General features: G+C 41.3%; 1 protein-coding gene across 2 annotated transcripts in view; it reads right to left on the minus strand.

Moving 5' to 3' along the window:
• FAM20B (family with sequence similarity 20, member B) overlaps window positions 1-16,241 on the minus strand; it is a 39,989-nt gene that overhangs the window by 20,840 nt on the left and 2,908 nt on the right. The window contains exons 2-4 of one of the 2 annotated variants that reach the window (XM_014528340.1): window positions 7,261-7,373; window positions 6,178-6,686; window positions 364-450 (exon numbers count right to left, since the gene is read on the minus strand). In XM_014528340.1, the coding sequence (XP_014383826.1) occupies window positions 364-450; window positions 6,178-6,554 (464 nt within the window). In that variant the 5' untranslated portion in view covers window positions 6,555-6,686; window positions 7,261-7,373. The remainder of the gene's footprint in view (window positions 1-363; window positions 451-6,177; window positions 6,687-7,260; window positions 7,374-16,241) is intronic. The other variant, XM_005880256.2, reaches the window with a different exon arrangement.

Raw genomic sequence — 16,241 nt, forward strand, 5'->3', positions numbered from 1 at the left:
TCAGACACATGCCTGGCTTGCAGGCTTGATCCCCAGTAGGGGGCCTGCAAGAGGCAGCCGATCAATGATTCTCTGTCATTATTGATGTTTCTATCTCTCTCTCCCTCTCCCTTCCTCTCTGAAATCAATAAAAATATATGGAAAAAAAGAAAAATGTATTTTGGTATTCCTAGTACCACCTGAATTATGATGGACTCATACATATTTCATGGAATCAGTCAATCAGCTCTCCAAAGTAGGTAACAAGTCAAAGTTATTAGTGTCACAGCCTTTATGCGGGTGAGGGGGGAGTCCACAAGCCCTCTCCTTCCAGGATATTTTTGAAAGGAAACAATGCAAGTAAACCACTGACTACACACATACCTGTCCAAGTGAAAGGCTGCCACCTCTGCATTGTGTCTGTCATAACCAGCGTAGGGTTCGCCTTCTACCACGTAGTCTCGGTTATACCTGCAGAGAGAATGGGAAGCACAGATGGAGACATGAACACATCAGTACCACAGGTGCCAGCACAAGGGGCAGTGCACAGAAACTTCCGCAAGCCTGGTTCTGCTCCACAACACCTTTCCTGTCAACCCTGAGACGATCGTGGATGGCACGAGTCAATGGTGGACAGGGTGAGGATGAAGTGGAGAAGAAACCAGTGTTCTCTCTCTACCGCAGCAATCATTCTATGAATAAAACGCGGAAGATGTTATTTTACCCCATCGAAAAGACTTTCAAACTACAAGGTAATTTTCTGGAGGGCAAGGACCATCTTCGTATCTCCACAACAGTGGTAAGGTCTACAGTTGATTGTTTACCAGAATGGCTACCGCTAAAGGCTTGTGACAGAAGTTTAAATTTCTTGGGAAATGGTCCTGAGACACCTGTTTCTGGTAATAAGTAGGCAAAGGTGCATTTGAAAAGAGCTGGTCTGTTTCTCTTTATGTGTGTGATGATATAACATAGTGGTTCCCAAACTTATTTGGCCTACCACCCCCTTTCCAGAAAAAATATTACTCAGCCCCTGGAAATTAATTTTTTTTAAATTTTAATAGCAGTTACTCATCGCCCCCAAATGCACCTGTGGCCATCACCGCCCCCCTGGATCGCTGCAGCGCCCACCAGGGGGCAGTAGCGCCCACTTTGGGAATCACTGATATAGCAGAAGAAACACTGGACTGGAGTAAGAACTATCTGCCTGAGTAAATGAGCAAAACCCTTTTCTCTGGGCCTTAGATTCCTTATCGACAACACTAGGGGCTTGACTAGGAGGCAATTTCTAAGATCTGTGTCACCTCAAACACCATTCTACATCATATGCATGACAAAAACACAGGATAATGAAAACTGGCATATTTCTCTCCACTAATCAAAAATAGATACAATTTAAACCTGTTAATTGAGAAGAAAAAGACACTTAATTCACCTATGACCTCTACTGTTCACCTACATTTCCTGTTTCAAAAGGAGACCTATTAGCTGTACAGGGAACTGTCAACTAGAAATAAACTGAGATTGAAGTAGAGTTGCTCCACTGAGGACACATGGATCTCCAAAGCTGACAAGAATGTGAGGAAGTGGGAAATGGTACTAGAAAAGGCATGACCTTCAACATAAATGACTGTGGAATATAAAGTGAAAGCATGTCCACGAAACACATTCATCAAGGCAAAGTGATGAAACACTTATGCTAGAGGACAGCCATGCATCAACACCTGGCTGGACACCAGCTTCTCCTTAGTGGTGTCAATATACTCAATGGATTTTTTTGTTTCTAGTGTCAAAGCATTGTTTAGGCTACCTGGCTCCCTCCAAATTAAAAGTCTCCATTTTAAAATAGAACTGCAGCCAAGCTGTCACTTCAAGCACCTCTCTCCCCACTTCAGCTGGAGGCTGCGGTAAAACGGGGGCAGTCCTTGGATACTTCATTTCTGACTCCAGTGGAGCCACAGGAACACCTGTGGTGATGAGCAGTCTATTCCTCTCAGTGCATCAGAGGCTGTTCCAAGGGAAAGGTGAGACCAGAGCAACCCGGGAACTCTGCAAATGGGCTGGAGAAGGCGGGGAGGGAAAGGACTAGGAATCAGAAAGAGCGAGCTTTACCGGAGTCAGAAAGCCCGAACCCTTAGCTCATGTTTCAGGTGTGTGAAATGTGGCGTCAGAACTCTGGGTCTCATTTTTGGCCCCCATGAAATGAGCAGCTGGATAAGCTGAGCTCCAGGGTCCCCTTCAGCACTTCCTAAGACCACTCCCTCACTTCTACCCACTCCCCAGTCCCTGCCATCTTGTCCTCACCATAACTACAGTATGTACCTGAGACAACCAATTTACTTCCAGAATGGAGACAGCTACATTGAAAAAAAATCAGTTTTACAATGTAAGGCAAAATGTGTAAATAAAAGCGTCACTGTGGTCCTACATATCATCTATCTTCCATCCCCCACCTCTGAGAGCAGGACATGGACAAGCAGGTTCCAGCAAAGCCGGCACCACAAAGGGCTGTGCAGAAAGGGGCAAGTCTCCATTAGCAGAGAGGACCCAGCTCCTCCTCTCAGCACAGTGATCCATCTTAAGTCCCTGACACAGCAGCAAAATTCATACAGTAACGGCCAATAAATCACTCCTACCCTCTGGTGAAGGACATTAGAGTCTGACCAAGGACATTAATTTGCACTTACACGAGGACTAAATAGCCTCTGAAGTCCCTGGGGTCACAGTAGCAATGTGCTGGGCGCTTCAGGACTGGAGTCAATTTCTACGAGCACTTAACCATACAGCCACCTTCCCAGTCTGCGACAGTGCCAGGTGGAGTCAGCACAGGTCAGTGTGTGCAGGGACTCAGCACTATCTCCACTGCAGGAGCCCATACAGCTTGCTAGGTGGAGGAGAACAGTCCCCTGGAGCTGGGGGTGGACACAGGCTCTCCAGGAGGTGGTGGTGAGAAGGGGACCAGTCCGACAGAAATAAAAAGTTGGCTGCAGAGAGGAGAACTAGTCTGAGGGGCCTGACCATTAGGCTGTGGACACTGGTTTGGTCTGGTGAGTAATGGGAAGTCCCTGGATGTTTGGAAGCTGAGCAGCACAGGGATAATATGGTATTGGGGGAAGAATAAAAGTGTTCAGCATGGTCTGGAAGAGGAAGGTAATGAGAAGGTTGTAAGAGATATGAGATGAAGCAATAGAGACTAAGGTTAGTTTATGCATTTATCTGAGACCTCCTCCCCTAGTCACCAGCCAGGCTCCTCTCCCTCCACTTATACCTCGTCTAAACACCCAGGTGTACCTGCAAAGCACCTGGACTGGTACGAATACTGCCCACTACCAGGACAACCTGACTTCTACACTTCCTGCTGTCCCATCTCACCCTCAATTCTCTGGTATACAAACAGTGGGTGTGGAGAGGATATCCTCTTATTTAAACACAAAATGCCCATGACTCATCTATTTGCTTATCTCTCAGGCTACAAAACCAAGAGGTCAAAGACCACATTTCAAAACTAAGCTAGTGATTTTTGATGATGGGTGTGCCATGTCATCACACTTACAGGAAGGCAAACAAACAAGAGAATTACATGTGCAGCACACCACCAGCTGCTCACACTCCAACAGATCCAAACGCCAACTCCATTCATTGCTGCAGGGTGACCTTGTCAAGTCAGTTACTGCCCCTACGCTTTATTACTCTGGAAATAAGTACTATGACTGCCCACAGTTGTGATGAAGGTTAGAGACATTAACAGATACAAATGTAGTTGGTGCAATGCCTGGCAAACAGTGTGCATTCAATGGAAATTAGGCCTCAAGGCCCATTTAACTATACTCTTCCTTATTACCTGCCAATCAGACTTGTGTTCTCCAAAAGTCTATTGCATTTTTTAACTTTCCTAATTTCCACACCTTCCATAAATCATGCTTCCCAGTTCCAGGTAAATGCAGATCCCTTCAATTTCTGGGAACCCAATATATAAGTTCTCTGGCTGCCTATTATCTACTGAGAGTTGGGTAATGAAGGCACAAGGCCAACAACTCTGCTCACAGTTGAGTTTTGTACATCATTGCCTCGTATTTCTTCTCCTACTCCAGCAAGAGACCCAAAGTATGTGTTTTAATTCTTTCAAAAGCTCTTTTGAGAAGTGGGGAAAAGGTTAGTACACAGAAAATTTTAGATATTACAAACTTTGAGAAAATTCACCCCTTACTAATTCCTGGCAAATGAGTATGAATTACCATGTTAACCTATTTCAAATTCATATATTCGCAGAAAATGTTTCAAAAAATTAATTATACTACAGAACTGACACACAAATTATCTCTGTAAATCCTTACATAAGTCCAAAGGTGTCACTGTTTAACAACATACGGTCCACTCTCCAGTTCAAGTTTAGACCAAGTAACTAAAATGGCCCAGTTTTCTGCTTAACGCAGGTAAAAGGAACAATGAGATATCACTGTACACCTAAGAGAATAGCCAAAATCCAAAACACAGATACCAAATGCTGGTGAGGATGATGTGGGGCAACAGGAAATCGCATTCATTGCTGGTGGGCATGTAAAATGGTACAGACACTTTGGAAGACAGTTTCTTACAAAATTAAATATATTCTTACCATATGATCCAGCAATTGTGCTCCTTGTTATTTACCCAAATGAGCTAAAAACTTACAACTACACAAAAACCTACACATAAATGTTTATAGCAGCTTTATTCATAACTTTGCCAAAACTTGGAAGCACTACAATGTCCTTCAGTAGGTGAAATGAATAAACAAACTGTAGTACATACAGACAATAGAATATTATTCAGCAATAAAAAGAAATGAGCTATCAAGCCACAAAAAGACACAGAGAGCCCAGCTAGTGTGGCTCGGTGGTTGAGCATCCATCTATAAACCAGGTGGTCACGGTCAGATTCCTGGTTGGGGCACGTGCCTGGGGTTTTGGGCTGGATCCCTGGTAGGGGGCTTGCGGGGGCGGGGGCGGGCAGCCAATCGGTGATTCTCTCTGAATGTTTCTCTCTCTCCCTCTCCCTTCCTGTCTGAAATCAATAAAAATATATTTTTAAAAAAGACAGAGAAACCTTAAATGCATACTGCTAAGTGAGAGAAGCCAATCTGAAAAGGCTACAAAAGGTCTGATTCCAACTATATGGAGACAGTAAAAAGATCAGTGGTTGTCAGGGGCTAGGGAGAGGGAGAGAGAGTGGAAGGACAGGGGGAGAGAGGGATGAATAGGTGATACTGTAATGGTGAATACTTGTCATTATATGTTTATCAAAACCCACAGAATATAAAACACAAAGTGAACCTTAATGTAAAGTGTAGATAGTAGTTAATAAAATAGTATTGGTTTATCAATTATAACAAATGTCCTACACAAATGGAAGATAATAATATGAGAAACTGGGGAGAGGGAATACATAGGAGCTCTCTGTACTTCACTCTCGATTTTTCTGTAAACATAAAACTGCTTTAAAAAAAAAAAAAGTATAGCCCTAGCCAGCTTGGCGCAGTGGCTGCAAGCATGTCAAACTCGTATTTATAAATGGGCTGCGTTTATAAATGAGTCATGCCATGAGTTTGACATGCTTGGAGAGCGTCAGCCCTTGGACTGAAGGGTCAATAGGTCTCTCTCACATCGATGTTTCTCTCTGTCTCTCCCCCCCCCTTTCTAAAAATCAATGGAAAAAATATCCTCGGATGAGGATTGGAAAAAAGTCTATTCATTAAAATTAAAGCAAGAACAAAACCCAGGTGAAAGAATTATAGCTTCAGCACTAAGAGGGACTTTAGTCATTGATCCAAAACCCACTCCAGCTCTGGGTAACTCCTTCTCTAAAACATGTAGTTATCTAGTCTCTAACTGCACAGTTTTGGTGACAAGTGGCTTATTTCCCAACTAACTCAGTTTGTATCTCTAACATCTGGAACATAGTAGATATTTGATAAATTTAGAAGGACAGCTCTAACTGTAAAAAAAAATTTGTCTTATATGGAACCAATTCATTTTCCTAAAATTTCCCCTACTCGAAGACTCACAGAACATTAAGACCTAGAAAAGACTTCAGAGATCTTCCAGTCTACCCCTCTCATTTTACTGAAGAGAAAACCAAGAGAAGGAGATGACCCCTCTTACACAATCCCAAATTACACGCATCAACCAACTAGCACATATAACTTCTAAGATGAAGACTTACCGCTTAGGTTTGAAGACAACTTTCTGTCCTCCTTCAAGTATCAGTAAGGCTTTCAGTTGTGTCCCTTTGTAACCCACATCAGCTTTAATGATTTTTTTGGTGGCCATGGCATGCATGATTGCCCCCAGCTCTGGTGTCTCGTCAGGATACACTTCCCGGGGAACCACCCACTGGGCTGCAATCTCCCAGGGAGACTGCAAGGTGTGGTCCAGCTTGGATGCCAGCTCCACCCGCAAGCCAGCTATCATTCGGTGAAAAGCCCTCTGGTCCTCCCGGTTGGCAGCCGATGAATCTAAGTTGTCAATCAGGAAAACTTTGGTGAAGATAAAGATGACAAGGAGAATTGCTAACAACACGACTCGCTGCTTCAGCTTCATGTTGACCTCTTTCCTTCTCCCCAGACCCACTCTCTCTCACGTATCAGGGAGAGCAGGTGGTGATGGTTAGCAAGGAGACTCCATGATTATACACACTGGTCCATTTCTTCACTGAAGCACCTCCCACAATTCCTGCAAGCCCAAGTATAAAGCAAAATTCAATCAGAAATCCTGTCCTTCCCCCTGAAACTTTTGCAAGCCTCAAATACATTACGCTTTGCTAATCATATGCTTGAGAAGACCTAATACTTTAAAATTAACTAGTCTGGGGAAAAACTTAATAGGTAAGAACTAGGTATAATTAAATTTTAAAAGCAAATACTCCTGTTTTATATGATGCAGAGCCATCTAGGAGCCATTTGGACAGCTACAAATTCCTAAAAACCAAAACAATGAGGAAAAGCACACCGAAAGTAAAACATTAAGAATTGAGTAAATCTGCCCTGGCCAGTGTGGCTCATGGTAGAGTATCAGCCCTCGAACCAAAGGGTCTTGGGGGTTTGATTCCTAGTCAAGGGCTGAGTTGCAGGTTCGCTCCCACCCCAGTGTGAGGTAGGCAACCAATTCTCACATCGATGTTTCTCTCTATTTTTCTCTCTCCCTCCATCCCTCCTACTCTGTGTAGGAATCAATAGAAAGAATATCCTCAGGTGAGGATTAACAACAACAACAACAAAGAATTGTATAACTTAACTTTCATTTTTACCTTTCAAAATCCATAAAGGAGTTTTGAATAACCAAACCACCAATATTTGGTAGCTTTCCAGTTCTTCTCTTCTCTGAAGGTAAGTTTTATGACACACTGTAAGACAGGAACTCCTAAAAATGCCAATGAGAGTACAGAGGAGAATACCTCCTTCTCCGAATCCAAGTTCCCAGCAGTAATATCTGTCATATGATACGTGTCATATCTGCTGATCATGTACTTACATTCAACACCCAAACACATATCTCTAGTTAATCAGCCTTCCACTAATTATTTTTCAAAATTAAAATCTCCGTAAAATATGGATAATCAAATCTGGACAAGCAAAGGAAAAACATATCCCTATACCATCTGGCTATGAGTAAAATATGACTGGAACACTGATGAAACCTGGTACTATAGCAACACGATTCAGTCTGGACTGGTCAAGCACGTAACAAAAACACTGATGCCACAAACATAAAGAAGTGCTACTTGCAGTTGGGGCCAACCACATTCAGTCAATTCTCAAGCTAAAATACTCCAGATACAAGATCTGTGTAAGGGTGTCAAGAGCATACAATCCAGTCTCATTTGCAAGCTGACAGGTTGCTTTCTACCTCACAGGGCCATTTGAAATCATGCACAAGCTTGCTCTCCGTGTGCTTACAGACAGCCCAGCATTGGGCTAAGACAAAGATGACAAGAAGATAACAGGATGTCCCCTCACTCTCCAATTCATTTAACAACATAAACCATTAACCGAAGAAATAAAACCAATACAAAAGATAGGGAAATGATTCTGCCTGAAACACATCCACCCCAACTGGAGACTGACTGTTCCCCTAATAACAGCTGAAACACACACCCGCCAACAGTCTACTCGAGCAAGTGTGTTCTAAGAACCACTTTGAGGTGAGCCTGCTGACATGCAGTGTCTTCTTAGTGATTAACCAAGTACTCTTTTCATGTTTGTTTTCAAGAAGTGGAAAAACCAGAGTCAAATTCAAGTTTTAATTATCTCCAGCCACCTGTTTTGTTTCATCATCATCATTTCCCAGGGAGTATGTAACACTATTAGCTGAAACAAAGGCAATTCAAGTGCATCCAAAATATAATTGTGAGTTACCAAATTTGGTGTGACATTCAGTAAAACAGTTCCCTGTGATTACTGATAACAGCAATGCTAGGAGAACAGGTTGCAGACTTTTGCTAGTCCCAACACGACCTGAACCACACAACTTCTTCAGTTATTTGTCCAACAGTACACATTTCAGGCTACAGTGATGAAAGGGAACATAGAAACCTCACTGTGTCAGCAATCGCTTCCTCAGCACCTCCAGCTCCAACTCCCTACAGCCCTGGTACAGTTTTAGAAAAGGTGTCAGTTCAACAGCCTTTCACTTGCCATAAAACATTCTTCAGAACTAAAGTCTGGTTAACCTATAAACTTCTAATGATGCTGCTCATTTTATTTATAGTAATAGAAATTCCCTCATGCTACATAAACATATCTTATGTAAACATTTAGAATAATGGTTAGGAATACTGAGGTGTTTTTTTTAAATTACCAATATAGAAAGTTCTAGCAGCTTCAAAATTCATACAAAACAAACTAATTCTGCAATCTGAGTGTGTGCTTTTAAGTTCTGCAACCTATTAACCTTTGGAAAAGGCCTTAGAAGAACACATTCATCAACTCAGGGCTGCAAACAATTCATCCATTCTACTGGGATAGACGTTTCTAGCAAGTGAACTGAAGAGTTCAACTGTCAAATTATTTCACTATTTACCACTGCAGATTAGCAGGTAGGGCAGGTTTAAAAAAAGAGACTAAGGAAGTTTTCATGCTGAGATGTCATCAGATCCGGGTAGAATAAGATCACACACAATTTGGCACTGTCCTTCATCCCCACAGCCGCCAAGTTAACTTAGTGCTTATCACCTTCTACTTGATCACTGAAAGAACAGCCTTCTGGGCCACCAGGTTCTCCAATCCAGACTAGATAATGTAGCAAAACCAGTTTTCTAATCACATACCACGTTTGATTTCCACAAATTCCTTAGCAAGACATTAAAGCCCTACCCTATATGGCTTCAGCCAATCTACATGGCTAGGCACACTCTCTTCTCAGCTTCAACCTAAATGAGTGTGTATCAACTGGCGTTGGCTATCCATAATCAGCTGTCCTCCTTTTTTATTGGCAATCTACTTTTCTACCTTCACTATTGCTAGTGACATTTCAGAGAACACAAAAATATTTAAGAAATCGACAATGTAGAGATTATAGTGGATTTCTACAAAAGTTTATGATTCTGCCCTAGTTGGTTTGGCTCAGTGGATAGAGCGTTGGCTTGCAGACCGAAGGGTCCCAGGTTCAATTCTGGTCAAGGGCACATACCTTGGTTGCAGGCTCCCCCCAGCCCGGGCTCTGGTTGGGGCACATGCATGAGGCAACCAATCGATGTATTTCTCTCACATCGATATTTCTCTCTGTCTTTCCCTCTCTCTCCTACTCTCCCTAAAAATCAATGGAAAAATATCCTCGGGTGAGGATTAACCAAAAAAAGAAAAAGTTTGAGTTTGCAAGACTCCTCTTCCAGAAAAAATGTATGATATGGATTAATTCAATCTTTTAATGATGGTATATTTTACTCCTGAATCCTTGAGAGGGAGGGTGCCCAAGACAGGCTTTCCATGGTATATTATCTTCTTTGAGATAGCAGCATACTATACCGTCTACAAACTGGGTTTCTAAGATCCCATTTCAAATATTTAAGAAATTAAAGCAATTATCACTGGGTATATTCCAAATTATTCATGAAAACTTCACCTGCATTCCCAGCTCTATTTCATGCCCTCACTCCTCTTCTAAATGCCTCTAACAGTGTAACACTGCCCAGTTATAGTATGGTCATTTATCTTAATGTTTCTGTTATGTGGAACAGTGCCCACCTCAAAGAATAAATAAACTCAAGGTAATAACATACTCAAAAAATGTTAAATAGAAAAGAGGCAGTGCAAACGGTAGTCTTCACACTAAAAGTTGGCATAAACTCCCAGATTCGAGTTCTGGAAGGGAGACCTTTATAAGGAATTTTCCTACTGAACCCTGGTTTCACTCTCGGCTCCATCACCCAAATGAGGCTTCCTATGGAGGCTCTATTTACTTTCTCTCACACACACACACACACACACACACACACACACACATCATCCTACATGGATGATAAACTTAGGACTGTTAAGTTGTTTGGGAGAAGAGTGATAGATAATACAGAAGTAAGGTCCTAGTATAAAGTCCTCTGTTCAAGAGTCTGGAGAAATATATATAGAAAAACACATCGGTGCAGAGGTCTCTAAGTCTTCGTGTGATAAAATTCAATGTGTGTGGCTGCAGAGGAACATGAGAACAACTGGCCCAATACACTACCTTACCATGGGCTCCCAAGCTACCAGTGAGATTCCGATCCTCATTTGTAGCAATGTCCCTTGAGTCTCCCTCTGGTCAAGTGACACCTCACACTACTTCTCCTAAGGTCACAGAGAAGAAATCCAAACCTTTGCTCAGATTAACTAAAAGTGAAAGCTTCAGCAATAACCTTTTTGTTTGTTTCCATTTCGATGATCAAATCAAGTTCTTACCACATAAATGGAGCATAACATACCTTCAAAAGTGAAAGCTTCAGTAATAACCTTTTTGTTTGTTTCCATTCAAGTTCTTACCACATAAATGGAGCATAACATACCTTAAAAGTGTCAAGTACCATAAGGAAAACGATCAGTATGAACATTTCAACGAGAGGGCAACTGACAAAGGCAATGTGGCAAAGGGGGTGGAATTTATTATATAAACTAATATATGATCATGTCTACTCACACAAGCTCCCTGCCCTAGATTCTAAGTAGAAATTACAAGGGCCGTTTTACAAATTTCTTTGGTAATTGTTGGTTTCAGCAAACCTCTGAAGGTTTGGTGAGCATAAGAGGTAAGACCTGAATTTAATTAAGAGTTTTTGATTGTCTTTGAAGACAGACACCAACAAACAACTTCTGCCATCAAGTGGTGGAATCTTCCCCTGAATCTGAGCTAGCTTTGTAACTTGCTTTGACCAATAGAATGCTGTGGAAGTAACTGTGTCGGTTCTGGGCTTAGGCCTTAAGAGACCTAGCAGCTTCCACTTGGGACCGAACCACTATATAAAGCAGCTTAGGCCAGACTCCTGAATGATAAGAGACTTGTAGGGAGAGGAATGCCTGGCAGCCCCTAGCTCTTCTGGCCACCGCAGCTGAGGTGCCAGACACAGAAGTGCAACCACCAAGGGCATTCTAGTTCCAGTTAAAATGCTATTTGAATACAGCCGCACATGTGAACCCAGCCTATACCATGTGGGCAGCTGTCCTACATTATTATAAGGAATAAATCACAGCCTTAAGCCACTAAATTTTAGGGTAGTTTGTAAAATCCAACATTCTCACATCTATTCTGTCCATATCAACTATTTTGGGGACCTTAATAATATGGGGGTGGGGGACATAGGGAAATAGATTATGTGACAAAAAACAATTTGCTCAGGGAGAGGGAAAACATTAAATTCACTATTAAATAAAAATTGAATGAATTGTTAGGTCATATCTGTAAATTACTATTAATGCCTTATAGCAGCGGTTCTCAACCTGTGGGTCGAGACCCCTCTGGGGGTCGAACGACCCTTTCACAGGGGTCGCCTAAGACCATCCTGCATATCAGATATTTACATTACGATTCATAACAGTAGCAAAATTACAGTTATGAAGTAGCAACGAAAATAATTTTATGGTTGGGGGTCACAACATGAGGAACTGTATTAAAGGGCCAGAAGGTTGAGAACCACTGCCTTATAGAATAGTAAACTCATTATGAAAGTACTGCCATTTTGCTTTGTCACTGTAGATATTTAGGAAGATACATAATTAAGGACTCTTAAAGGTAACAAGAAAAAAACAGATTCTCAACTGGATCACTAAATCCATTTACATACATTAGAGCAATTAAGACTAGTCTTACACATAAACTCACACAACTACACATGCCCAGTTTATAAAGCCTAACCTTTATACTTCAGCCAAACCATAAATAAAAGCAAAAATCACAACCCTTTAATGAAAAAAAATTAGAAACACACACTTTCACCTGGGCTAAGTCTGATATACTGCCCTTTTGTTTTGTAATTGGTAGTGACATTAAAGCATTGTGCTATATTATCATCAGCAGCCCCCTAGAAATAAAGTAGTCTCTGATGGTTAGTAGCAATTATTGTAAGTAAAAGCAAGAGCTTTCAGAAACTTTTCCACTTAGCACTGTGTGCTACTATCCAGGAAGTCAAAACCTCCAATACCAAATGGCATCGTTTATCACCTGAACAAACCCCAAGTATCTCCAGGAAGCCAGCCCACCCTGCACTTCCATCAGCTGCTCACCACTACAGCATATCACACCTCTTTTTCAGCTTCAAATGGTAGTCTTCACCTAATACAACTGATATACCAAATAACATTAATCGGTATCTGCATATAGTTTTCCTTTCCCAGCTAATTCTCCACTTTAGAAATGGCTTCTAAATTCACCTTCTTATTTTAACTATAAACTCAGCTGTAGCAGAGGGATTGAGGGTATGTGCTCCTATTCGGAACGCCTGGCCTGAATGCCTGCTGTATCCCCTACTGCGGGACTTGTGAAAGTGATTTAATGTTTAACCATTCTGGGCCTGCCTCTCATAATGAAAAATAAAATAAGAACACTGATACTTAACTCACAGAGTTGTTAAAAACAAATGACATTACCACATGCATTGTGCTAAAATTAGTGCCTGGACAACCCATAGTAATTGCTTGTTAGTCATTATTACCATATCAACAACTCAAAGATGACTTCCTGAGAGGAGAAAGAATTACAAAGAAAATATCCCTCACTGATTATAGTCTTCTGGGGTAGTCAGGGGCTAAATACACTTGTTGCATTACTGAGTTCAAGTAGTCTTACATCCCTGAACCAAATCCTTTCCTCAATTTGAGGAGCAGCTAAGACTGTAAGCGAGCAGGCATGTTCAGAGTGGGTACTATGTGAAGCACTAGACTGGCTCTGTCACTCATCTGAACAACCTGTTTCTCTCCTCTACAAAGTTCAATTCCACCACATTCAATCTAAGTGAAACCGATGGGAAGCATGAACTTACTCTATTTCACAAAAAAATGTTGAAAGAATGCCTTTCACAATATTCTTCAGTTTGGAAAATTAGCTGTGTTTTAAAGATGACAGGCTTTGCATGTCCTTAAGCTCTTAAGCCTTAAGAATAACTTAAGCCCTAGCCAGTATGGCTCAGTGGATAGAGCGTCAGCCTGCAGATGGAAGGATCTAGGGTTCGATTCCAGTCAAGAGCACGTACCTAGATTGCAGGCTCGATTCAGGGCACAGGAGGCAACCAACTGATGTGTATCTCTTACATCGATGTTTCTCTTTATCTGTGTGTCTTTCTCCATCCCACTCTCTAAAAATCCATGGAAAAATATCCTCAGGTGAAGATTAACAACAAAAGAGTGAAGTTACAGGCATAGAAAATCTAATGTCCATAGAGTCCAAATTGTTCTGAGTGCTAGCGGTTCCTCCCTGCTTTCACTTCTACTTAAACATGTATTCATCTCTGTAAACTCAGAATCCTTTAGGTGAAATCCTCTAACCGTTCCCTGTGAAGGAAGCCAACTTGAAATACTCACTGGGCATTATGAAGCATTAAGGTAGCCTTTCCTCCTGGGTGTGAGAGTGAAAATGAAATAAATAGGCAACGGTGCTTGTTCCCTCTTTGAAAAAAACTCAATGCCTGCAATCTGTCCCATTTAAACCTTGATTTAGGGCAACCCTCTAACCCTCTTCCTTGAAAATGGAAAAGAAAAAAATGTTTTTAGCTCATACTGCTAGTGAAATCTGTTCTTAAAAACCAACACAGGCAGTGTTCACTGATCTAGAAACTCTGGAAATGCCTAAGAATTTGCATTCTGTTTCAAATGGGCCCAGAATAATGAACCTTCTAAGTTTCAGGTATTTCACTGCTCTGTTATTAGTGTATAACTATTGAAGGCTTACTGCGGGATGCAATTCCTATATAGTGTGGAAATATCAAATTTCAGTTAATAGAACATTTTCCCTTAGATTTTCATGTTTTCCATCTTAACTGTTCAGTTCATTACAGTTCTTGGAAAGGTATATAAACTTTATGCAACAATAACACTTCATATTTTTTAACCTTATGTTCTAGAGGGGTGTCAAGCTGACAGGCCACAAATCACTTTAGAAACAACCTCAAGCAGGTCTCTGAATTATGGCTTAGTGGCTTTAGCCATAATCCCTCGAATACACACATATAAATACACACACACACACACACTCGCACCTTTTTGGTACTACTAGCTCTACTATTGTTGAGTTCCTTAAGGACAAGAGATATGTTTTACTCTCTTTGTACTTCCAAGTAAGCTAGCCCAGTGCAGGGCACATGAGAGGTACTCAATAAAAGCTTGTTGAATCAAAGGAGTGAAGAGCAAGGAGGAGAGACCTTTATGGTCTCTGAAGAATTTCTTCAGCTCTTTGGTTTATAGATGGCCTCTTTTTACAGACATAGGGAAACCAAGTCCCAAAATGAATCCAGACATACAGTACAGTAAAAAAATTGCAGAAATAGCAATTATGTATACCAATTTTATACACTCAATTCTAAATTGCTGCCTTCTGCATACCCTGCTACCAGTTTTTAAGGCAATACTACTGTCAACCTGGATACTGGGACTGGTGGGACTGGGAGTAAAGATGAGCTGGAAATGCTCCAGGAACACTGGAGATGGTCCAAGACACTGTCCATGAGTGATACAAGACAGGGCTGGAACCAGACTTTCAAGTGGTATTGGCTATGCTTTCTGAAACAAGAACCAATGCTAGTACTTTCACATCATTTTTTTTTTCTACAGAAAGGACTACAGGAACATAAATGTACCTATACATAGTACAAGTTCACTACCTAAACCAGGGGTGGGGAACCTTTTTTCTGCCAAGGGCCATTTGAATATTTATGATATCATTCATGGGCCATACAAAATTATCAATTTAAAAATTAGCCTGCTATTTTGCAACTGGTCAAACATTTAATTAACTCACCCCTAATGCCTTGGCAGGGCCAGACCCAGTTCCCCACTCCTGATCTAAACCAAGGATAGGAAACAAGAAATAAGTAAAAGGTTTTTGGGCAGCCAAAGTTCACCCATTAACAGGGAAGAGGCTGCACACCCTCATGAAGCCTATTTAGCTGTTTTACATTCAATTGCAGGAGGCAGTTATCTGGGTTGCTACTCCACAGATCAGAAGCTGCAAATTAAAAAGAGGGCAGCAGGGACACTAACAACAGCAAAAGCACAGCTTTCCCACCTCTGAAAGATGAGACAGATTGACTATAAAAGGCAGATTCAAGAATTCAAAAAGCAGACAGGGCTAACAACCTGCATATTTCAATCACCTCAAAGCCCCACTCCATTGCTCTGAGTAATGGATGCCAGGAATGACCTTGAGTCAACAAAACAAAGGTTAAACTATACTGTTTAAAAAGCAAACAAAGCACATAATACACTGTAAGGTTTTTTTCCACAAAAAGTATAGTTAAAGTTTTTTTTGCACATAATATCTTATTCCCTAACAGTAGTAGACAAATGAGGTACTGCTATATACATAAAGCATAAAGTCAGCATTTGAGAGAATGGAATGATGGACTTCACTGCCTCACCTGTACTTGGTTCTATACACGTTCATCATTTCACATTCCTTGACCTCCTTTTATAATGTCCCCAAATACCCTCCCCTCCATACGGTTGTTACCTTTTCAGAAAGTACAGACCCCACCAAAGTACAAACATACACCGAAGCTTACTATCTCTTTTCTACATCAGCCTCCTTTTCTTATCTTATTCTGGGATAACTGAC

The sequence above is a fragment of the Myotis brandtii genome, unplaced genomic scaffold (genome assembly GCF_000412655.1).
Source record: "Myotis brandtii unplaced genomic scaffold, ASM41265v1 scaffold630, whole genome shotgun sequence".
Classification (NCBI taxonomy): Eukaryota; Metazoa; Chordata; class Mammalia; order Chiroptera; family Vespertilionidae; genus Myotis; species Myotis brandtii.